General features: G+C 38.7%; 1 protein-coding gene across 1 annotated transcript in view; it reads right to left on the bottom strand.

Annotated features, from left to right (window-relative positions):
* lrba (LPS-responsive vesicle trafficking, beach and anchor containing) overlaps positions 1 to 25,961 on the bottom strand; it is an 888,619-nt gene that overhangs the window by 678,986 nt on the left and 183,672 nt on the right. Inside the window, exons 22-27 of the mRNA XM_080192970.1 lie at positions 21,803 to 22,834; positions 14,504 to 14,685; positions 14,118 to 14,271; positions 11,909 to 12,089; positions 1,754 to 1,881; positions 163 to 270 (exon numbers count right to left, since the gene is read on the bottom strand). Of these exons, the coding sequence (XP_080049096.1) occupies positions 163 to 270; positions 1,754 to 1,881; positions 11,909 to 12,089; positions 14,118 to 14,271; positions 14,504 to 14,685; positions 21,803 to 22,834 (1,785 nt within the window). The remainder of the gene's footprint in view (positions 1 to 162; positions 271 to 1,753; positions 1,882 to 11,908; positions 12,090 to 14,117; positions 14,272 to 14,503; positions 14,686 to 21,802; positions 22,835 to 25,961) is intronic.

Here is a 25,961-nt window from a genome sequence, read left to right as displayed (position 1 = left end):
GGGTAGGGATGGGAGGTTCACTTCCCCAAAAGGCATTACGAAAACAGCTGAATTTTTCATACAATCTTTTGAAATAAGCCAGTCCCAGAGATTAATTATAATTGCTTATGGAAATTATTTAGCAAGATAAAAGTAGCAAAAAAATCACATTGTGAAACTTACAACATCTCTGAATACAACTGCTCGAAGTCGATTGATATCCATATCTTGCAGCAATCGGTCAAGATCTTTTATTGGTGAAATGCCACCTGTTGCAGCATCACTAGAACTCTAAAATAAACAAATAGAAAAGCTGTCACAAATCATACCCTACAAGTAAAAGCACATTATAAATTAAGACAATTTATTCTGAAATGTAAAAGTTTGTGCAATACATCTATCACTAAACAGTTTTTTTCACTGTTAATTTCCTGTTTTATTAAATTTATCCTCCTTTGGAGTTACAAACGGTGGCAGATTGTTAGAACATTACCTTTTTACTCTTGGTTTTGATTCGAATCCAAGTAAATAAATAACCAGATGACAATGAGTGCATTCAGTGTGCGGACAGACCAATCTAGATGTCTTTTTTTTCACTATTCAACAATAAGTTCCACTCTTTACTCACCACCCTATATGAGCTGAAACCAGTTGCTATAGATTATCAGATCCCGTTTTTAGCCAGACAAATTCTAAAAGAACAGGAAACTCTCTATACCTATATATTTTGCTCATCAATTAGGAGGCTCTGAATGTTCAATGAATCTAGGAAAAAACTGAATACCCCTATCTCAAATAAAGTTATGCTCATCTTTTTCCCTTCCAAAATCTATGCAATTAAGCCACATCTATTGATGCCATACCATCATATTTCAAAATGATCTTGTGAAATTAAATTTAAGAAATGCATTAAAATGCATATTAAATAACTATAATTGGTTGGGTTGAAATCATTGAACAACACTTAAGTGCCTTAAACAGCAGTCCTAAAATGGCAGAATGTTGACTTAGCTGCATCATCCAAATTACAAAGCCATCAGCAAGACTGTCTAGAAGTAGACCACCAGAGTCAATCAACCTAGGCAATTGTGAATAACCTATCTCCTGAACCATTCACAAACATCCAGACTGCGCCTGTGCATTCAACTGGGTGTAGACCAAGACATTACACCATATCACTTTGGATAATGGAACCTGGAATCAGCCTGCTATGACTATGTTTGGGTAACTGACCAGTTGGAGAGAGGAGATCATGTGATGAGCAGGCTAAACCTCTGTTTTAAAAAACTGTTTCTTTCCAGGCTAGATTGAGACCAGAGAAATGGTCAGCAGACACCACCTCTTCAACATTCTGCAAGCTTCTGCTTTAACTGTTTTTTGAGCAGCTTCATGCCATAGGCAGTATTTTAAAAGTCAATCCATCAGTCACTGGGCCCAGAAGAAATGAGAGAAACCATCCATCAAACCTTTAAATTGTCTCAGTGCAGAACCCAGAAAGAACATCGAGCCAGTCTGTCACTACCCAAGTCATCAATCTACAGGATCCATATATAACTGACTTGTTTTAGTCTCTTCCATTTTGTAACTTCCATATTTGTTTGTGTATGTAGCAAATGCCTTAGAAACAACCACTGTTGCAATAAACTGAGATTTGGAAAGAGAGGGAAGTCATTCCACCACTTATCACTTGACTATCACACAACAGTTATCTACAAAGATGAAAGAGATTTCCACTTATCTAGGTCAGTGCTGTGCATACAAATCACATACTTACCTTGGCTATTGACTTAGCACTTCCAATGAGACTTTGCATTGTTTTTTGAGCTTTTGCGCTAACACCACCAGACTTTGCTTGGTATACTTGCTGACATTCTAAGCAATTTCTGACTGCCACAGCGCACACTGCCATTGGAAGGAAAGAAATAAAAAGTCAGATTACAGATAACAAAAATGGCAGAAGATATTCGTTAGGTATGAATCTCAGCATAATTTTCAGTGCAAGTATTTAACAAATCAAAAGAAAATAGGTGGCAATTGTGTTAATATATTGTACGGATTATTTAAGTCCAATGGTACTCCGAGTAAAAGCTACAAACAGTTGGAATGGTCTTCCTTTCACCTGAAGTGTTTCTCTTCCCTGCTTACCATAAATTCATTTTCACACTGTTAACCAATTTTGACAGCCAGTTTCTACACTAGTCTTTTATGTCACTCTTAGATACTGCCTATCTTTTAGCTGCTTCCAGGAAGTCAGTCAAATTTTTAAATGAGAAGGCATTCCCAATCTTCCACACAGTCCAAAGTCCATTTATTCCTCATACTAATCTCCATATTGTAGTCACATCATAGATATGCTGGTAGGAAATCAAAAACATCTGGTAGCATGAGAAGCATCAAGTGCTGAAATAGCAATCTGGAAAATTACATGGGCATAGAAGTGAGGTATTTCAACCTGTTACGAAAAGCAAGTAAAGGAATATGAGCTATTTATTCTTCCCCAAATAACAAAAATTCAGAGTTGCAATCATGTATTTTGGTGCAACCAGAGCACCTACATCATTATTCCTGAAACAGGAATCCTGCAAATGAATTGTCTCTTTTGGGAAAAAAAACATAGATGATGTCATCATCATCATAGAGACTGATAGCTTTTAAGAAAAATTCAAATTTCCAGTTAATAGCTGAGAGAAGCATATCAAGACTACAACAAATGGCTAAAAAGCACTCTGAGCTAAACGCTAATCTCTTTTTTATATAGGCAATTTATACTTTAGACTATGGAAAAGAGATGACCCATTTAGCTTTAAGCATAATAAAAAATTTTCCATTAAGGGAGAGTGACTTATAATCAGAAGTGGGGACTTCATTCTTCAGGGACCAGACTAAAATTCTCAGCTACTAAGGGTTTTCTTCGCTTTCATTTTCCCAGCTGAGAATTTTCTAATCCCAGACAAACTTTTCATTACTACGGTTATGGTGTAGATCACTTCCTCTAGCGCCAAGCTAGACAAATCTTCCAGTCTCCTTTAAATTCTCACAAACTCAAGTCTTCAATCAGAGTGAACTCCAACCTGGTGATTGGTACATTCAGAATTTTCCCTGTTTAAAGTGCAAGCCTGGCAGCTTCGATTTCTTGCTATCTCTATTTTGCAGATAATTGAAAACCATACAACATAAAAACTCCAAAATGCTACCTTTGTAATATTCAGTTATGGAGAAACCTGTATCTTCATGTCAAAAATGGCTCCCTCTTCCCCATGACAACAGGAATCACATTAGCTTCGTATTTAAGGAGAAATGCCATGTAATTATCTTTGATACCAATTCCCTTTCACTTTAAATAAAGGGATAGCTTTTAGGACCACCGTTCACAGTTTGCTACCTAAAACATCTTTTCCTGTGATTTTAGGAGATCTATCATATTCACAGTACATTGTCTCCGAGAAGAAATAACTTGCAACTTCCTCTCAGTAAAACGATCTGAATTTTCTTTTAATCTCAACAATTTTACTAAGTTTGCTATTAGGCAGATACCAGAACAGGTCACATGACATCCTTCATTTACCTCAAATTTAAAGATAAATCTCATGATCTTTCGGGTCAAACCAAGTAAACAAACTTAAATTACGTTCGGACAAAGAAAAAGGGGGCAGCTCCCCAAAAGGAGGGGGAACGGCCTGAACAGAAACAAAAGGTACAAAGGAAACTTAAGACACGTCAAATCAAAATGTGATTATCGGGGTCTATAAGGCACCTCAGCCCCTGCAGTGCCCAACGGGCACGGAAGGCCTCGACAGTGCCCGCGGACACCGCGTGCTCCCTCTCCAGGGACACCCGGCCGCGAACGTAGCCGCGGTAGAGGGGCAGGCAGTCGGGACGGACGGCCCCGTCGATCGCCCACTGCCTGGACCTGTTGATGGCGCGTTTCGCCAGGAGCAGGTTCACGAGGAGGTCGGCGTCCCGACCCTCCCCTCTCCGCACCGGGTGTCCGTAGATCAGGAGCATGGGACTGAAATGCAAACAGAACATCAATAAAAGGTTCTTCGGAATTTTTCTTTCAACAATGGACAGTGGTTTCAAAACTTGAGGTCGCCTCTCAATTCGTGAATGGCAGGGTGGCATAGTGGCTAGCATTACTGCCTCTTTGTGCCAGGGACCCAGGTTCGATTCCAGCCTTGAGTGACTATGTGGAGTTTGCATAATGTCCCCATGTCCGCATGGGTTTCCTCCAGGTGTTCCGATTCCCCCACCGTCCAAAGATGTGCAGATTAGGTGGATTAGCCATGGTAAAGTGCATGAGGTTACAGGGATATGGCAAAGAGAGATACTGAATTGATACAGACTCAATGGGCCAAATGGTCCCATCCTGCACTATAGGGTTACTATGAATTCCTCAAGTTCAATCATGTCAGTGGTCTGTGCATCTAGAGGACTATAACAGTCTCCATAAGAACTCATGTAATCACATAACTCAGTTGTGTAAAAAAACCCTTTTCACATTTGGATTTTTCATTAGATGTACCATGTAAATCTCTCCAAAGGCACAGCAAGTTAACAGGGAGGTTCAGTTTGGTTCAAATCTTTATTCCAAAACAAGCTGACGCACACAAGGAGAAATGGCATGTAATTATCTTTGATACCAACTCCCTTTCACCTTAAATAAAGGGATAGCTTTTAGGACCACTGTTCACAGTTTGCTACTTAAATCATTTTTTCTTGTGATTTTAGGAGATCTATGATATTCACAGTATATTGTCTCCGAGAAGAAATAACTTGCACCTTCCTCTCAGTAAAACAATCTGAATTTTCTTTTAATCCCAACAATCAAATCACCTAGGCTTGCTATTAGGAGATACCAGAACAGGTCACATGACATCCTTCAAACCTGAGACCCCAGCGCATTAGGCCAGGGGGGCACAGTAGCACAGTGGTTAGCACTGCTGCTTCACAGCTCCAGGGTCCTGGGATTGATTCCCAGCTTGGGTCACTGTGCAGAGTTTGCACATTCTCCTCATGTCTGTGTGGTTTTCCTCCAGGTGCTCGGTTTCCTCCCACAGTCCAAAGATGTGCGGGTTAGGTTGATTGGCCATGCTAAAAAAATTGCCCTTAGTGTCCTGAGAGGTGTAGGTTAGAGGGATTGGTGCATAAATATGTGGAGATATGGGTGCAGGGCTTGGGTGGGATTGTGGTCAGTACAGACTCGATGGGCCGAATGGCCTCTTTTTGTACTGTAGGGTTTGTATGATTCTATGATTAGCTGAGTTTCTTGATGAATAGTTTAGCGATAATACTACTAGGCCATCGCCTCTCCCTACAGTATAGTACTTGGATTGCCGCTTTAAGAAAATAATTCACATTAATTCAACTTGCCACTTCAAATACACAAGCACTGCTCTGAAAAGGCATGGAGCATCATCACAGGTGGGACATTACTGCTATATACTACATGTAAAATGGTTTGCCAGAGTACAATGGGTGAGGTTCACTGTTCTTGGCTGCTTTCAGACTTCATTTCCAATTTTATCCTCATGCTGTCACATGAAAATTATTCAAAAAATAGTAACTGATAGAATGGCAGAATTACAAAACATGTACATACCTAACATCTAACACTAGATTTTCCTATCCGAAAGCTTCTAACCTGAATCATCCAAACTACATTCGTCTGTGTATTTTTCCTGATTGTGCATACACTAGGCACTGGTGCCCTGTATACAGGAAGTAAATAAAAAAACAAACACTTGAAGCTAGAGCAGCATGAAGCACAATGCATTTCAATGCATGCAATATCTGAAAACAGGTAATATCTTTTTAGCACTAGAATTATGCACTATTCTTGGGAGATTTAAACCTGACAATTACACAGATTTAGAACACATGAATTCAATATCCTACCAGTTAGACCTTTGCAGCTAATAAGCAAAGGAACAAGCACCATTTATAATGTGACAGGAAAGGCCTCAATGATTTTACACATCATATACATGAATGATGTCAACTGTAAAATATTAAGACTAACAATTTAAGTTGAATCAGTCCAAAACAGCAGTTAGATTAGAACAGTCATATCGGCATTCAAATTCAGACACATTTGAAGCCATCATCTAAAGTACTGACACAAATAAGATTCCTTGCAAGCTCTGTAGAAACTACCTTATAAATTTTTAATTGTATTAAATAAACTTGAGCAGTAAAGAACACAGCAAAATATTTTCCTATCCATTCTTTTAATGGATTAAAAGGAAATGGAACACTGACACAGTTCCATTCAATCATATTTCACAAATTTGGCAAAATAAAGAACGATGTTTTCAAGTTGTACATTCACATAAAATTAGTGATCAATTAATATATTAATAGGAATTAAAATGACAAATAAGACATATTTAAATTTGATTAAGAAATGAAACTTACACACTAGTTTGTACATTAGATAATCCGCTACACATTTTTTAAAATTACATCGAAATTTTACTAATAAAAATGTCAGACTGCTCCAGAAAACACAACAACAAACTGGAACAGATTTAGCACAAAGTGTAGCTCAAAGCCAGCCAATCTAAAAATCAGCAAACAAGGTTATAGCATTAGCAGTCATTTTCACACTGTTGTTTAAGAAGTGACTACAACTTACATTTATATAGAGATTTTAATGTAGGTAAAACATCCCAAGGCACTTCACAGGAGTATTATAAAACAAAATATTGCACCTAGTCACGAAAGCAGACACAGTCAGATGACAAAGTTTGGTCAAAGACTCAAGATTTAAAGAGCATCTTAAAAGTAGTAACTGAAGCATAGGCTTAGAGAGATGCAGGGAGGGAATTGCAAAGCTTAGGGCCTACACAACTGACAGTGTGGCGACCAATTAAAATCTGGGATGATCAAGAGGCCAGAATTAGACAAGCACAGATATCTAATGACTGTAGGCCTAGAAGAGATTACAGAGATAGGAAGTGGCAACACCCTTAGAAAGATTTGAAGACAGGATGTTATCTAACAGAGAACCAACATAAGGCAGCAAGCACAGGGGTGATTGGCGATTTGAATGAGGTGCAAGTTATGACATGGGTAGCAGAGATTTAGGTGACCTCAAGTTTGTGAAGAATAAAATGAGAGACACCAGCAAAGAGTGCATTGGAAAATTCAAGTCTAGAGTTAACAAAGGTATGAATGAAGATTTCAGTAGCAGATAAGCTGAAGCAAGGGTGAAATAAGGGAGGAGGTGAATATAGGCAGCAAATAGCAAATCTCAGGTTCAAATTTGATACCAAAGTGGAGAACCAAATGGCTTAATCTCAGACAGGGAGAGGGATGAAGTCAGTATCTAGGGAACAGTATCTAGGGAGTAGGGATTAAAAACAATGGTATAAGTATTTCCAATATTTAATTGATAGAAATTTCTGCTTTTCCAATGCAATACTTCGGATAATCAGTTTGATAACTCCACCACTGTTGTTATCAGGTTAACAGAGGCAGTGGTAAGGAAAAGCTGAGTGATGTCAGCATACATGTGAAAACGAATGCACTGCATTTGGATCGTATTGTTGAGGGTCAGGGTGTAATGAGAAAATGGAGGTGAAAAATAGTTCCTTATGGGGCATGAGAAGTAACTGTATGGGAATAAGAAGTGCAACTGCAAGGGATATGCTGGCGATATTAGACAGGTAAGAATGAAACCAGGCAAGAGCAGTCCCACCCGGCTGAACGGCAGTGGGTGGTGGTGGAGGAAGCCAACATGTTCAACTGTGTTAAAGACTGCAGGCAGGTCATGGTGGGAGAACCAAAATCTAGATGCTGCATATAATTCATATACAGAAAGAAACTATACTGTTCTTTCATTACATTCACATATAAATTTAGCTCAGTCTCAGAACCAGAAGTTGTGGATCCAATTCCTATCACAGAGCAAAGCATATACATTGATAAAGGTGTCAGAGGTGCCATTTTCCAAATGGGATGTCAAACAAGACCCCATCTGCCTATCTAAATGGATGCAAAAGGTTTCTTGATTCATGAATGCTCTTCAAAGAAGCGTATCTGAAATCGTTCACAGGGCTCCAGCTCCACATTACATGGTTAGCTCACGTGACCCACAATCATTAATCATAAATGCCACTGACACCTTCTCAAGGCAACTAGTGTTGGGTGAATCCACTAAATAGAGTGACAACAAATATTTGGTGACAGTGGGAATGAAATGCAGAGGGGCTAGGAGAGACCAAGTAATTTAAACCAACTAGGAACAAGAAATACAGAATAATTAATTAAATCTACAGGGATAAAACTAAAATTAACCAAGTAGCACACATCCATTTAAAAGGCATTTCAATTGCATTAAAAGTCTTTGTACATAAATAGGAACATATAAACAATTAAATTGGTTGTATCTTGTTTGGTGTGCATATAATTATAAATAAAATATATATGACATTGAGTTATCGACACAATTTGCAGGATTTTGTTGTACACCATCAGAATTCACTGACATTATCCCACTGAATCTGATAGCAGCATCAGGATTTATAACAAGCACAAATAAATGCAGAAATATTGAAGTTATCTTCTGGGAGGGTGATCTGATGAAAAAGATTTAAAGTCCAGAACAAGCATGAAAATGGGAGAGTTTCTGATTTTTTTGGGCGAGTCCAATCTCATGCACTTAAGAGCAGAAAAATCCCCCAAAATGCATTTCACGCCTGTAGCAGAGGGGTAGGGGCTTACATTGCTAGAAAGCTGGCTGACAGCAGTAGAGTGCACCATTGTGCATGTCTCTCTGCTCTCAGCAGCAGAGAGATCAATCACACAGCCTCTGCTGTATATAGCAGAGACCCACATGACCTAAACATAGCACCCCTTCCCAGTTCTGCTGACTATCACGAGACCCTGGCTCCTCCAGACAGACTGACCCCAAGAGCAACCCCACCCCCACACCCCATCACAAATGGATAGTGGCAACGAGCTTCCTTCCCGACACCCACTGATCACAAATGCAAAGTGTGAGTGGTTGCCTGTTCCCCCCATCAGCATCAATTGGCTCACCCCCAGTTTGCCACCCAGCCGGCCCCACTCCCTCTGCACTGTTGGATGCCAGTGGGCAGTGCCAGGTTGGCACTTGCCTCCAACCTGCCAGCAAAGGGTGCCTCAATGGCCTTCTGTTCTACCAGCAAGGCCATCACATCTGGTCCCACTAGTGAGAACCAGCTGTGATTCACACCAGAAAGAATCTCTCTCAGTGAGGCCACAGAGGCGAGTGAGCCCAGACCATTGAGTCATCAGCTCGCTAATCACATGTAAAATATATTTAAATGTAATTTAAATAATTTATTCAGCCTTGCACCAAAAATGGGCGCAAGGCTGATTTCGTCAGCTATCTGGTACTGGTAGGATCGCAAGAGGCGAGAACTCACGTGCAAACCTGATTTCTTGACTCTCTCAAGACCTCACCAGCTCACCTTGTCCATCGCTTGGCAATGGTAAGATCGCCCACTTTATAATTCACTGCTCCACATAGGCTAAATTGTGCAATGCCACTTGTCTGGACTCCTACCCCCTCCACTACAGCCAGTGCTTAGAACTAGAATGGTATCTAAATCATTTAGAAAATTAATCAGGCAAATGCATTTGGTTTCTTTTGATGAGTGACAGGAACAGTTTGTTCTGACGTTCAAATTTAAAACCAACCGTTCTTAAATCTAGAGTTCAAATCCATCCAACATATAATCAGATTTCTCAAAATACATTAGCAAAGGTATATTGAATTTTACACCAAATTAAGTGACACGAAGGTAAGTAACATTGTTATAAGCTCATGTATTCATCAGCTGAATGCCATTAAAAACAATATGCGAATTTCATATTAGATATCATTCTACCAAGCAATAGACCTCAAACTTAGAATTATACAGAAAACACAGAAATAGATCATCCAGCCCAGTTAGTATTTCTGTTCTCCAATCTCCTCCCATCCTTCCTCATATAACTCTAACCGCAGAACCCACTGATCCCTCTTCTCTCACTTACTGGCCTAGTCCACATTTAAATGCATTTATTCTAGTCACCTGGTGTAGTGAGTACTTCAATCTCACTCTTCTGGTGAAGAGGTTTTTTCCAAATTCACTCTGATTACATGGGGTTGGGGACTATATCTTACATTGATTGCCTCTGGTTTTTCTTCCTGACAAGTGGAAATTCCATCAAAACCTTCCAACATTTTAAAGTTCTCCATTCATAGAAAGCTGAAGCCTCTCTTTTCAAGAAAGATAAACAGAACCAACCTGTTCGCCTTTTCCTGACAAGTACAACTTCACATTTCTGCTATCATTCTTGTAAATATTTTCACACCCTGTCTAGTGCCTCTACATCCTTTTGTTAACATGGTGACTAGAACTGTACCCTATATTTCAAGCATGCTCTAACAAAGCTACAAATTTGCTGTTTCTGGGTCAAAATTCTGTAATGTGAGTATTTCAATACAAAACCTGGAAGATGAGAAGAAAATTGGAGAAATAAACAGGGCCCTGAGAGACTTTATCCATGTGGCCTTATCACCATAAATCCATTACTGATACAGCTATTATGTACTCTCTTGTAGTCCTTTCATCACACCCTTTCACAAATAACTGATGGTATTGACTCAAAATCCATGAGTGCCTAGATTGGGCCTCAGAGAAATACATGCCTATGAATATAAAACTCCAAGCAAGCAATATGAAGAAAATCACAACAAAGGTATCAGCCATTTTATGAACTCAGGCTGAAGACAAAGGGGAGAATCACACCAAATCCCAATTATTACAGTCTTGACAAATATTTTTCACTTCGTTCCAACATAACGCGTGGGTACAATTTCTCCATTAACATCCTCCGTTACCCATCTCAAACATCAGTTCTTGCCAACTGCATTCCATCCTTCCCCCAGCAATTGCCACCACAACTCCAGTTTTAAGAAATGTTAACACCTACAGAGAATTGATTGAAAACAGGTAAAACAAAGTCATTACAGCGGAGGAAGAAGCCACTTAGCCCACATACTGCATGCCGGATCTCTGCAAAGCAATTCCACCAGTTCCATTCCCCCTCTCTATTCCATGGACTATCCCCTGCAAGTTTATTTTCCTCAAATGCCGATCTGATTTTCTTTGGAAACCATTGAATTCTTCCACCATCCTTGGAGGCAATAATCTCCAGGTCATTACCAGTCACTGCTTAAAAAGTTGTTCCTCACATCTGCCCAGTAATCTCTTCCACAAAACACAAAATTGGTGTCCGCTAGTTCTTGTCCCATCAGCAAATGGGAATAGCATTTATTCGTCCACCTTATCTAAATCTGTACTCAGTACCTACGTTTATGCAATCCAAAAGCCCATGTGCTTTGCTAACTTCTCTCTCCAGATGACTGAAGACCTTCAAAGATCTATGCAGTTGCATCCCCAGATCTCCTTTCATCTGTGCACAAACTTTAGGATTATGCTATTAAATCTGTATTGCCTCTCAGGAACCCGGGGTCGAAAATCATACTGCAACACTTTAGCGTCAAATCTCTGACTCTCACTTCCACTTAACTGACGAATGATGATTTTGCTCTATTGACATGTAGTGCTCAACTGTAATTGTATAATATTTGTGGAATACTCTTGGCTCTCTGTAAAGACTTTTGAAACCTGGAAATTCCATTTCAAATGCCTAAACAAAATCTAATTTTTCCAGAAAGATAGGTAGGAAATATGCAACTTGCACCTTCAAAAATTTTAAAATCCATTACAAAAAATCCGATCCTGTAATTTATAATTGATCTTTTATTTAATAATCCTATGTGAAAGCCACACTATATACTAAAACCAAATGCAAAGTGATATGTTGCAACTGGATTTTCTAAAACCAGTATTTGAAGTACTAAGTATCGGGTCACTTTACACAATACACTCACCTAGTCGCAGACATTGCCTTAATATTCCACCATTTGACATGTTCTTTTCAGCCTCAATTTCAGTGAAGCTAAGCGAGCTGGCAAAAATCAGCACATCAACAAGACCTATTAGCCTCTGAAGAAAGGTCAAGGAGGTTTCAAATGACAGCCCTTGTGTTGGTTCAATGTTCTCTAATTCATGCTGTGAAAGAAGTTTTTAAAACCATTACAAATGATAATAAATCTGTCTTCAATTTATTAAGTTCCTGATTAGGCAACAACATCATTCAAACAAAAGCTTCATCCATACATCAAGTCACTACAGTTCATGCAGGAAGGAGGATAACTCCCATCTAAAACATTAATGGTGAGACAAAGTCCACAATGTTTCATACTTCCACAACATCAATGGGCATATTCTAATGTTAAGGCTGGAACTATCATTGGCCTGGAGACTTGGAGAGATGTAGTAGGCAAAGCCTAACCAAACATAGGTGAACATGAATAGATGTGTTAACAGTGACAATTTACAAGTATACTTCTTAACTCTCAGCTTCTGCTTTATACTATTAGAGGACATGACCTAGTGGCATAAGTATGGGAAGAAAAATGGGAACTCTTGCAATATCTATTGAGATGACACGTTCCAGTGAGAAATACTAAAGAGTAACCATTGCATGCAACAACCAAGGCGTGACTGAACTTGGCATAATGTTTGCATCTGGAACAGAACAAAATTGCAAACAAAAGGTCAGGATATTTCTACCTTACTAAATCTAAACAGAACTGATTGAGCCAAGACTTCCAATATGATTGACAATAAAATGGAAATTCATTCGAGGCATGAAAACAGAATGCATTACACAGAAAGAAAAACAACTGACCTTTATGCGTACAATTCATCTCAAGTACAGTGCAACAGCTGAAAGGATTGCATGAACAATGATCTCAGTGTCGTAATACTGAAATATCTCAAAGAAAGTTGGAATGTTTTCCTGTCAGAGGTAGAGTGGACCTACATCTATCAATGTGATGTGGATGCAAGAATGAAGATCAGGAGAAATTGTCTTTTTTTTATTTATGTACATTGTCAGCATGGTGAGCACAATAATAAGTGGGAAATTCAGGGCGTTATGCCGATTAGAGTTCTCTCCATGTCATTCATGTATTGAAAACATAAAGCCACCATATTGTTGCAACTGTGCGTGCTACCATTTATTAGATGTGGATTTGATATTCTCAATATTTAAACATAATTCAAATTCGATCATAATGATGTAATTTATAAAATTGAAAAAACATGAGTAAAGAATGGGGTTAAATCATTACAGGCATATTTTTAATTATTTCAGGAGATAGTTATATTCAATTTTTTTCAGAAGTTATTTAAATGTCCACAGAAATCATGAGTCAAATATCAACTCATTCCATTGCAAACACCTATTTGAATTTATTTCAGCTGTAATGCATTTCTCACAACATCCAAAACTGAATTAGATCATTCATGCAGAGAAGCTGCTCAGTTATTATAAATGCCTTATTCCAATATCTGATAATTAATTACTACAATGAAACAACTTCAAGAGCTAATTCCATTAAATTATGAGATAGACATTTAGAATCTACAATAATCAGAGAGTAACTTAGAAATGTGCATAATTAAATCAACTGAAATCTTCCAGAAACACACTATAACGTCAATAGGAGAGCAATATCATTACTTAAAATTGTCACCAAGAATTTGTGCTGTAAAGTCTGGCTACTGCAACTTCCCTCTAATGTTCAATTACAAATTATTCACATCATTGCCGTTGTTTTAAACTGGGATTTTTCTGATCACCAATTCAGAAAAATTGTCTTAATTTATTTCCAAACAAATTAGATGCAAAGCATGCATGTGCAAAATGCATCAAGATCAATTGCTGCTTTAAAACATTAAAAGATAGTTGAAAAATAGAATGTATTAGAATATTGTCATATATGTATTATTTTTAAAGTGAAAGAGCTGTGTAAATATGGAATCTGTAGACATTTTATACACTTTATCCTTGTGTTTTGTAACTCATGTATGCAAGGTTAGATATGTATGATTGTTTAAAAAAGGATTGCTGATACTTTCAATTGGAATAGTCAGCAAGGTCACTCACTAACAACCAGAAAAGGGTTCAATTCTTCATCGCAATAAGCACAAAAGAAATTAATTTTTCAAAGTATGTTATTCCATACTTACTGTCGTAGATGTAGCTGCAGACAGAAGTGGGAGGATCCCTCCACAGGCCATTATGATGTTATCTACCACCTGAGAGACAAGGTGAATGGTGTTGTGGACAAAGATAATGTTTTCACTGCTGTTAACAAAATCCATCACTGTCTTTGTGTTATGGCTGCTCAAAAGGGAGGGAGAAAAAAAAAGCAAACAACTTTTTTTAAACATTCGTTTATCTTTTGCACAGATAGCTGACAGGAAAGCTAACCAAGTACAAGAATTTTATAAAAAAATGAGGTGCGTTCAATATTGAAGCAATATACAATCAATATGTTACCCAAAAATCTCAAAAGTACCAAACAGCATTAGATTTAAAATAGCAGGATACAGCAACAATATGCATAACCTACCTCCTCCACATCTGTACATCTGTCTCTATAGAAAACAGCAAATCATTGAGCAAGCGTTGGTGCATGGAAGACCATTTAAATTCTGGAATACGAAACATGGAGGGACGTGCTGAAGGATTAGACCCTCTTCTCTGTTCATCAGATACACGGTCTTGTTGACTTACAAGATCTGACTGAGATACCTAGACAAGCAGCAGAGCAAATAACATAAAAGCTGAATAAAACATTGTCAATGTTTAATGATATTTTGTTAAGTGGGGAACAAATAGCATACTTGAATATTCGTAAATTGAGAGATGAGGCACAGGAGGAAATAGGCGACTATGCTGGAGTGAGATGGAGAGTCATTTACAGGATATAGGGATTGCTGGCTAGCCCAGCATTTATTGCCTATCCCTAGCTGACTTTCAGAAGGTGGCAGTGAGCTTCTCTAACTGCTTCTCTTTAACTGTTGCAATCCCTGAGGTGTCAGTACACCCACAGTGCTGCTAGGGAGGTAATTCCAGGATTTTGACCCAGCAAAGGAATGGTGATATATTTCCAAGTCAGGGTGGTGAGTGACTTGAAGGGGAACCTCCAGCTGGTGATGTTCCCAGGTATTTGCTGCTTGTATCTTTCTAGATGGTAGTGGCCATGGGTTTGGAAGGTGCTGCCCAAGGAATTTTGGTGAGTTCCTACAGTGCAGCTTGTGGATGGTGCACATGGCTCCATTGTTTGCCAGCGGTGAAAGGATTGAATGTTTGTGGAAGGAGTAGCAATCAAGTGGGCTGCTTTATCCTGGATGGCATGGAGCTGCACTTGTCCAGGCAAGTGGAGTGTATTTCATTACTCTCCTGACTCATGCCTTGTAGGTGGTGGACAGGGGTGAGTTATTCGCCACAGGATCCCAATCTTTTGACCCATTCTGTGGACACTATTTATATGGCTAATCCAGTTCAATTTCTGGTCAATGGTAACCACCAAGATGTTGATAGTGCGGTGGATTCAGAGATGATAACACTATTGAATGTTAAGGATCAATGATTTGATTCTCGGCTATTGGAAATAGCCATTGTCTGGCACTTGTGCAGCACGAATGCTACTTGCCACTTGTCAGCCCAAGCTTGGATATTGCTCAAGTCTTGCTGCATTTGGACATGAACTGCTTCAGTATCTGAGTCACGAATGGTTCGCAGTCAGCTGCGAATATCCCCACTTCTGACCTTACAATGGAAACTCATTGAGGAAGCAGCTGAAGATAGTTGGGCCTTGGACACTACCCTGAGAAACTCCTACAGTGATAACCTGGAGCTGAGATAATTGACCTGAACTACCAAAACCATCTTCCTTTGTTGCAGTATGACTCCAACCGACAAAAATCAATGCTTTCCCCCTGATTCCCACTGATTCCAGTTTAGCTAGGGTTCCTTGATGCCATAGTTAGTCAAATGCTGCCTTTATGTGAAGGGCAGTCACACTATTCCTCACTTTTGTCCACTGTTTGAACGAAGGCTGAAATGATGCAAGGAGCTGAGTGACCACGGTGGAACCCCAACTGAGTGTCTGTGAGCAGGTTACTGCTGAGCAAGTACTGCTTGATAGCACTGTTGATGCCTCTTCCATCACTTTTGTTGACGAATAAGAGTAGAATGATTTGTCGTATTGGATTTGTCCTGTTTCTTGGGCACAAGACATACCTCTGCAGTTTTACAGTGCAATGGGAAAGAGGTGTGGTATACATAAGAATTATTCTAACTTAAGGGAAGAACTAAATTAACTAAATAACGTATGTAACAATGGTAGGACAGGCATTATGTTGCAGCTGTGGAATGTGGGCATTTTTGGAAGCCAAGGTGATCCACGACAACCACACCTGTAGAAAGTTTAAGCAGCTAGAAGAATGCTGGATCAAGATTATTGATCTAGAAGCTGAACACATACATTGAGCAACATAAGGGAGGGGGAAAAGATACCTGGACACTTTGATCCTTAAGACTGTCATGCCTCTTAGAATAAAATATCATCTAAGTTGATCAGCAGTAAGGAACAGGAGAATGTGACCGTGAATAAAGCAGGTAAAGGGACTTAGCAGAAAGCAGTGGAGAAACCTCGCAATTGGCCAACAGCTTTAGAGGTGCTCACAATGTACGGATGAAAGCGAGCTCTGCAAGTGGCAAACAGCAGACTGGCCATGGCTTCAAGGTACAGAACGCTGTTCACGTGAAAGGATCAAACAGGAATGCACTGATTGTAGGGAACAATACAAACGCATTTATTGTAAGGAACAATACAATGAGGCAATAGACAGTTTTCTCTGCAGCAAAGAGTGTTAATCCAGAAGGCTGTGTTGCCTGCCTGGTGCCAAGGTTTGGGACATCTGCTCAGGGTTGGAGATTAAGTAACTGTGAAAGGGGGAGGATCCAGATGCCATGGCTCATGTAGATGCCAACAACAGACAGTCAAGGAAAGAGGTTCTACATAGTCAGTATAGGATGCTGGGTACCAAATTAAGAAGCAACAACTCAAAGGGAAAAGTCTCCGGATTATCTGAGCCACGTGCAAATGGTATAGGGCAAATAAGAATAGAGAAATGGATGAGTGCCTGAAAGACAGATGTGGGATAAGTGGGTTCTCATTCATAGGCACAGGCACTGGCACTAGAGAAAGTGGGAGCTGTACCTTTATGCTTGAAACATGCTGAGGGTGAGTGTTCATGCCAAGTACAGGGAAGACGAGGGCTTTAAACTAAACAAATTGAGTAATCGAGAAGAGTTATGAAGACTTTGTGAAAAGAAAATCATGTTTAACCAATTTATTGGAATTCTTTGAAGCGGTAATATACGCCGTGGATAAAGGGGAACCTGTAGACATGTTGTACTTTGATTTCCAGAAGACATTTGATAAGGCGCCACATGTTATTACAGAAAATAAAAGCTCATGGTATGGGGATAACAAGTCAGCATGGACAGAAGATTGGCCAGCTGGCAGAAAATAGAGAGTATGCAACAATGTTTTTTTCCTAATTGTCACGACATCCCTCAGGGGTCCGTCCTAAAGCCTCAACTTTTTATGATCTACATAATTTAGATGAAGGGTGCAAAGGCATGGTAGCTAAAATGCAGATGACTCAAAAATAGGAAGGACAGTATGTTGTGAAGAGGACACAAGGAGGTTGTAGATGGATATAGAGATTGAATGAGTGGACAAAAATCTGGCAGATGGAGTATAAAATCGGAAAATGTGAAGTTTTTCACTTTGGCAGGAAGAATGAAAAAGCAGAATAATATTTTTAAATGGAGAATGACTGCGGAATCTCAAGGTACAAAGAAGTACAAAGGGAAACAAAGGTGTTCAAGTGCACAAATCACAAAAACTAGTATGCAGGTAAGTATAATAGAATGCTATCCTGCGTTACAAGGGGAATTGAAGAATAAAAATAAGGATGCTATACTTCAGTTATACAGGGCATTGCTCAAATCATGCCTTGAATAGTGCATGCATTTTGGTGTCCTAATTTATGTATGTAATTGGAGGCAGTTCAGAGCCAGTTTACTAGACTGATACCAGGAATGAGTGGATCATCCCATGAGGAAAGATGAGACATATCTGGCTCATTTCTACTGGAAAGCAAGGCGTGACTAGATTGAAGTTTACAAGATCCTGAATGGTCATGAAGAGGCGGATGTGAAAGGATGTTTCCTCTCGTGGTTGAATTCAGAACTAAGGGGCACTATTTTAAAATTAGGGGGTGCCATTTTAGGACAGAGGTGAGAAGTTTTTTTTTCTCCAAGGGTTATACAACCTTAGAATGCTCTGCCTTGGCAGGCAACGAAAGTAGGGTCACTGAATACTTTTAAGGCGGAAGTCCTTGTTAGGCGAGGGAATCAAAGGTCATCAGGATAGATGGGAATGTGGAATTCCAAACATGAACAGATCAGAAATTATCTAATTTCTTAAAAGTCTTAATGGCAGAGCAGCCTCGAGGGACTAAATGGTCAATTTCAAGTAACTGTAGAAAGGGTAAATTTAATTTTAATCAGTCAAGTAAAGTTGGATTTTCAAAATAGGACAGCAAAAATGTCAAAATGAGAGGATTTTTCTGATAGAATCACAGAATCTCTACAATGCAGAAAGAGGCCATTTAGCTCATCTAGACCACACTGATTTTATGACACCCCAGGTCCACCATCCCACCCTATCCCCATAACCCCACACATTTACGAAGGCTAATCTATCAAGCCTACATATCTTGAGAAACTCATGACAATTTACCACAGCCAATCTACCTAGCCTGCACATCTTTGGACTCCTGGGAGGAAGCTGGAGCAGCCAGAGGAAACCCACACAGACAAGGCGTGAATGTGCAAATTTCACACAGATAATCACCCAAGGCCAGAACTGAACCTGGATCCCTGAGGCAGCAGTGTTAACCACTGTGCCATCTATGATAAATAACAGTTACTCATTTTCAAGTATATGTCCTTTCTTCTGGACACAAAAGATTACTGCTTATCAATAAACCTGACAAGGGCAGTGAATTTTCATAAATAGAATTTAACAGTTCCTTGGCCCTAATCACCTTTTTTTCCATGGACTTCCAGTCCCTCAAACCAAGAACGCCTGTGGGCTTTTTTCTCAAACTGAGATTCAACTAGTCCCCAACAACCACCATTCTCCTCAACTGGTTTGAATTTATTCTCATTTGATAAATTATTCTCCTTTGACTCCACACACTCCTTCGACTCCACACACTCCTTCCAAACAAATGGCTTTGCTATGGGACACACGTGAATCCAAACTATTTCATCCTTCTCGTGGGAAGCACAGAGCCAGTCTACCTCAGGCCCCCTCACTCATCTCAATTTCCAGCACACTTATGACTGTATCAGTTCCACTTCCTGCTCTTGCCCCAAACTAGAAAATTTAAATTAACTCTGCTTCCAATTCCCTCCCTCATCTTCATATGGTCCATCTGATTTTTCTTTTTTCAGCTTTCTTTTTTTCATTTCTAGACAGTCAAACAGTATCTGTGATAAGTCCACCAGCTCTCATACTCGTTCACACTTCCTTTGACTTTCCTCTAATCTAAGGTCTCTCCTATGCCCTGCCTCTAAGTTTTCTACCTCAGTCTCAGTTTCTCCATTTCATCTGTAGTGATGATGATGCCATCTATCACATCAATGCTTCCAACATATCTTCCTTTATCATTGACTGAGGATACCTTTTCACTACAGCTGACAAAGCCCTCAGCTACATCCATCCCATTGCTCAGATTTCTAAACTCAGTGCAACCTTCCTGTTTAAATAGAGGGGATGCAACACCTGTCATTTGACTAACTGCTTTCCCACTGTCCAGGATCACAAAACACTTAAGTAAACTGCAATTTATGTGGACTTGTTTCAATTTGGTATACTACATTACTCATTATGGTCTCCATGACATTGAGACACCAAAAAAAATTGGTTGATAACTTGGCTGAACATCTTTCTTTCAGCAAATGTAGTCCTGTTTCTGATCTCTTGTCAATTTGAAAACAAACTAAGACAACATAAATAACTTCTTAAAAACAGATGAATTATGAAAATGTAATTGTTATTAATGGTTTCCCGAGTAAGGCAGTTGAACCAAAAACATGGTGCTTCAATTCTCAAAAACAATTTACTTAAAAAAGTTACTTAATCAGTTAGCAAAATATAAAATTTCATGAAGGCCAACTTTATTTCAATTACGAACTAGAGTAATCGAAATGCTTTAATTAGCTCATTCCAATAAAAATTATAATGCAAAATGCCTAAAGAAATTACAAGATAAATGGTGTACAGGACTTCTTCCACCACTTTTACTGAAGTATTGACAAAAGCACTGTGCAATGGTAAACAGTAACCAAATAACACCAAAGGAAAATAGTGGTGATAGGTCATCCTAAACATTAGCTCACTTTCTCTCCACAGATGGTTCCCAATTCCACAGTATTTCTCCCATTTCTATTTTTGTCACCTCTGCAACTAATTAGTTTTGAACAAAACAAAAATGTTTGAAAAACAACATAGGAAAACTTCACAAAATTACTGAGTATTTAACAGAGAGACATTTTAGTACAATCAGAATCTCACGGGATCCAGAGCAAGATAGCCAACTGGATACAAAACTTGGTTTGATGACAGAAGAAGAGGGTGGTTGTAGAGGGTTATTTTTTAAACCAAAGCCTGTGGCCAGCGGTACACCTCAGGGGTCAATGCTGGTCCACTATTATTTGTTATTTATTTCAATGATTTCGATGAGAATTTAGGAGGCATGGTTAGTAAGTTTGCAGATGACACCAAGATTAGTAACATATTGGATAGTGAAGAAGGTTATCTAGGATTGCAAGGATCTTGATCAATTGGGCAGTGGGCTGATGAATGGCAGCTGGAAATTTAATTTAGATAAATGCAAGGTGATGCATTTTGGTGGATCGAACCAGGACGGGACTTACTCAGTGAATGATAGAGCACAGGGGAGATTTATAGAACAAAAGAGATCTAGAGGTACGTATTCATAGCTCCTTGGAAATGGAGTCACAGGTGAACACGACATTTTGCATGCTTGGTTTTATTGGTCAGAACATTGAATACAGGAGTTGGGACATCTTGTTGAAATTGTTCAAGACATTGATAAGGCCACACTTGGAATAATGTATTCCGTTCTGGTCACCCTATTATAGTAAGAATATTAACTACAAAGAATGCAGGAAAGATTTATTAGGATGCTGCTGATACTTGATGATTTGGATTATAAGAAGGGGCTGAATAGACTGGGACTTTTTTCCTACAGTATAAAAATGATCTTAGAGGTCAATAAAATAACGAGGGGCATAGATAAGATAGATAGTCAACATCTTTTTCCAATGGTAGGGGGTCTAAAACTAGAGGGCAAAGATTTAATGTAAAAGGGAAGAGATACAAAAGAATCCAGAGGGGCAATTGTTTCACACAAAGGGTTGAGCGTACCCGGAATGAGTTGCCAGAGGTGGTAGTAGTAGAGGTAGGTATCATTTTGTCCTTTAAAAAGCATTTGGACAGTTACATGAGTAAGACTGGTATGGAGGATATGGGCAATTGGGACTAGCTTAAATGGTAAAAAATGGGCAGCAAGGATAAGTTGGACCAAATGGCCTTTTTCCATGCTGTAAACCTCTATAACTGATTTACTCTTTATGCCCATGCCTCCAACTCCCAATAAAAAGAAGAAAAAGGTCATGGTAACCATTCTGTTTACCCCAAAATAATAAAAAATGCAGCTGCCTTTTTAACTTATTTTATTCCAATAAACTTCATTACCTGAATGGGAGGTTTTGGTACAATTGTAGATTCTTGACTTATACTTGCTCTAAGTTCCAACCTCTCAGTATCAGATGCAACACTAGACACATCCAGTCTAGCAATTTCTTTAGCAGATGGGACTCGCAACTCCCGAGTTTTTGTGGTGGTTGTTCCAATATCTTTATTCAGATTATTGCTGCTCTGAGAGCTAGTTTCAGCAATTTGACTATCCAAATGCTTTAAAGGATCAGTAGTTGGTTCTGTTGGCAATGTTGCCATCTCCTTTCCCACTTTGATCACCTCTTCTTGTACAACGGATGCAGAATGATTTGAAGCTGTTTCTGAACAGCTTGCATTGTCTTTGGATGCAGAGCTATCTGGCTCTTGAAAAATGGCTTGAGGTTCTGTGGCAGTGTTCTCTTGACTATTTATACTGTTCTCAAGCTGCCCATTGCGCGAATATTCTACCAGACCAATCTTTGGATCACGAGGTTCTGATACGACATCATGTTCTTGTTTGTTTGCAGTATTTTCGGTTACTATTTTCTCTTTGGCTGACAGTGAAGGAACAGAAGCAATTTCCTCTGAGAAAGTGTGTATTGAACTAGCTGAACAGTCTGCATTATCCATGCATTCTTCAGTTACTTCAGATTTCTCCACTTCAGAACTTTCCAAAAAGTCTGGTAGTTTTTTTGATGTCTGATCAACTTGTGCTGCCACCTTTTCTACTTCAGAATCATCAGATGATACAGTTGCTTCCTTAATTTTGTCTGTCTGTTCTAAATGTTCCTGCTGTATATCCGGGTTTACAGTATTGGTTTTCTGGTTGTCTTCAACTTGTTTGAAATTGTCTGGTTTTTCTAATTGCTTGTCAACATTTTCATGAGGGACATTCTCGACCTCAAAAATATCTTTCTGAACCTTGGCTTCTTGCATGCTGCTAACCTCAGAGACAGTTGGAATGGTCAAAGCTTGCTTGGTGCTTTGATCTTGTCTTTGGTACTCTTCAAACATTCTGGTTAAACTCTCCTTGTGTATTTCGTAGGTGACCTGAAAAACAAAGTGGCAATAAAGAACAAAAAATGAATTAAGTCAATTGATCTTGGTCAAATCAGGCAACAGTGTTGATAAAGATATAATGGCAAATAAATGTTTTCTTTTCATGGATGAGGAATGGTCCCTTAGTTGTAGAAATGTTTACCATCTGCAGTTTCACATTAGAAACATACAGTTGAGTGGTTACAGCTTGTGGGATCACATTTTTATATATAGTTAAATTTTGGAGGACCTCTCCTCTTAACCCATATAAATAGCCATCAGCACAACTGATGCAAAATTGCAGTTTGAAGTGCTGGGAGCACTAATGCTAAAACTACTGGGGATATGACCTGGTGATTCTGGTAGTCAGCTATTCAGCACCTCCTGATTTTCTGCCATTTCACTGGAATCATGATTTATCTGTACTTCAATTCCATTTGCTGACCTTGGTCCCAAGTCTTTGATAGTTTAAGTTTATTTATTAGTGTTACAAGTAGGCTTACATTAACACTGCAATTTACAGCAAAAATCTTCTAGTCGCCACACTCCGGCACATTTTCAGGTATGCCGAGGGAGAATTTAGCATGGCCAACGCACCTAACCAGCATGTCTTTCAGACTGTGGGAGGAAACTAGAGCGCCCAGAGGAAACAGGGGAGAATGTGCAGACTCCGCACCATTGTCCAAGCCAGGAGTTGAACCCGGGTCCTTGGCGCTGTGAAGCAGCAGTGCTGACCACTGTGTCACTGATACCCTTAACAAACAAAAACAAGTTAGTGTTGAAAATCTGAACTAAGCTAGGATTCAAAACTTCTGGGGATAAATTTCCAAATTTTCACAGCCTTCTGTATGAAGGTATTTCTTGATCTCATTCTTATGTAGCTTTACTATAATTTTATTATGACTTTGCGTTGTGGAAGTGCTTTTTTTTTTAAAAACTTTAAATGCTAGTATTGATCTTACTGCATATCTTCTGAATAAAACTTGCACCACTATAATCACCAGCTTTTCGAAAGCATCCATAAATTTACAGGCAGCTAGTCTGAAGATGCCAACATGGCTGTACTACCAAACAGACAATACTGATCACCATATATTAGAAAATTAACCTTACTCATTAACTCAAATAATTCTGCATACAGTAGGTTTTGCACTCACTTCCTTTATAACTGAGTTATATAAAAATATGAAAGCAGCCTTACACCAGCTCTCTCCACGTTCTCCCTTCTAATTCCTCATACAATTCCTCAATTCTCTACCTCCCATTTCATGCCCATCCATCATTTTACCATTCTATCCTTTCTTTCCATCCATCACCTCACTCTCCCTACTTCATCCACCTCCCCTGATATGCAATTTCTGAAGTTTATTGAACATATAATGAATAGTTAGATGATCAGAAGTGAATTCACATATTTCCATTATCCCTCAAATGCATATAAAGCCTCTTTAAAATATTTGTTATTTTACCTTCACAAAAATTTGGAAATTGTTCTGCTGACTTTAAAGATTATTTGAAGAAAAGCCAAATAAAAATGTGTTGATAACGGAAACAAAAAAATCAATCACTAATCGTCTAGGGCTGATGCATCTTGGGAAATAAAGCACACAACATGCACAGGCTGCACAATCCTAATTTATCTTGGAGTTAAGTACAAAAATCCGTTCCAAGCCTGGGCTTTCATAACATAACGAGGCATTCAAGTAATGACTTACAATATATAAAACAATTAAAAGCAGCAAAAAAGTAGTCAATTCAATTTGCAGCTAATCATGTTACTACAAAAAAAGTTTTCTGTTTCTTTAAATTTTGTTAAACATCCATTTTGAATATTAAAAATTTCACTTGAGGAATGATGTGGAGTTGTTGGTGTTGGACTGGGGTTGGCACAGTAAGTAGTCTCACAACACCAGTTAAAGTCCAACAGGTTTATCTGGTAGCACAAGCTTTCAGAGCCAGTCACCTGATGAAGGAGCACCACTGAAAGCTCGTGCTACCAAATAAACCAGTTGGACTTTAACTTGGTACTACACTAGATTAAAGTGACTTACTGTCACTTGAGGAAGAATGACAAAAAAAGCATTTTAAATAATTTGTAGCAACAATGACTGAAACTGCAGTGATATACTGTAAATGCCATGTGTCTTACAAGCACAATAATCTTAACGCTGAATAATCCCAATAGTCTCCACAAGCAGTCAGAATTACTTATGAATTCCCAATAAACACATTAAATATGCATAATTTAAAGTACAAATATTTTTACATATAGGACAGTATTTTTTTTTAACCTGAGATAACACAAGTTAGAGAGAACAGAACATGCAAGGCACAAGTACACAGCAATTTTTAGTCCATGCAATCATTGCAGAAGGGCCACTTGAATCATTGCTGTATACCAGTCTGATGCAATTACAATTAAACAAATGTAATGATAGTTCAGTAGATAGGAGTTATCAGTTTGATGTAATATTATTCTTGACCAAACAGAAAATTAGTCAGGAAATAAGCTGCAGAAAAAATTTGATTACCAGTTAGCAACAAAGGTACCAGTCGTGGTCGGTGCAAATTCAATAGGCTGAATGGCCTCCTTCTGCACTGTAGAGATTCTATGAACTATAATGACTGAACAAGTTCTTTTATCAAAAACTTTCAATACACCAAATTATTAGCATCAGGCAAAAGCTTGCTTGAAAACTCATCTTTGTCTTTTTTAATTAGGAAGGCAATATGATTAAATCAAAACTTTAAAAAGGCATGAAAATTAACTGGATCAGGCAACTCTTTCTTCAATATCTCAGAACAAACATAATACCATATTTGTAAAGGCTCTGTTATAAACAATGGCAACATTGTAGTGAGTATTTTCAGCACTGACATTGGGTTTCTTTTTAATGAATCAAAATATATATGATGAGTTCGTTTTTATTTTGTCTATATCCAATTCAATCCAATCAAAGTCCAATTCAAAGTCTCAACAAATGAGACATTCCAGATCCAAGCTGACAAGACTTCCTGTCTTGGGCTTGATCTACATAATCCAAGCTGATTGGAGTAGGCATTGCACCTCCTCCAAGGCTTGATCTCATTTGCAATTTAGCAAAAAGGCCAAGATGCCGCTTTAAAAAATTGCTTCAAA

The sequence above is a fragment of the Carcharhinus amblyrhynchos genome, chromosome 1 (genome assembly GCF_965287045.1).
Source record: "Carcharhinus amblyrhynchos chromosome 1, sCarAmb.v2.hapA, whole genome shotgun sequence".
Taxonomy (NCBI): Eukaryota; Metazoa; Chordata; class Chondrichthyes; order Carcharhiniformes; family Carcharhinidae; genus Carcharhinus; species Carcharhinus amblyrhynchos.
The sequence above is the reverse complement of the archived record's forward strand: the minus strand, read 5'-3'. Positions and strand labels throughout refer to the sequence as shown.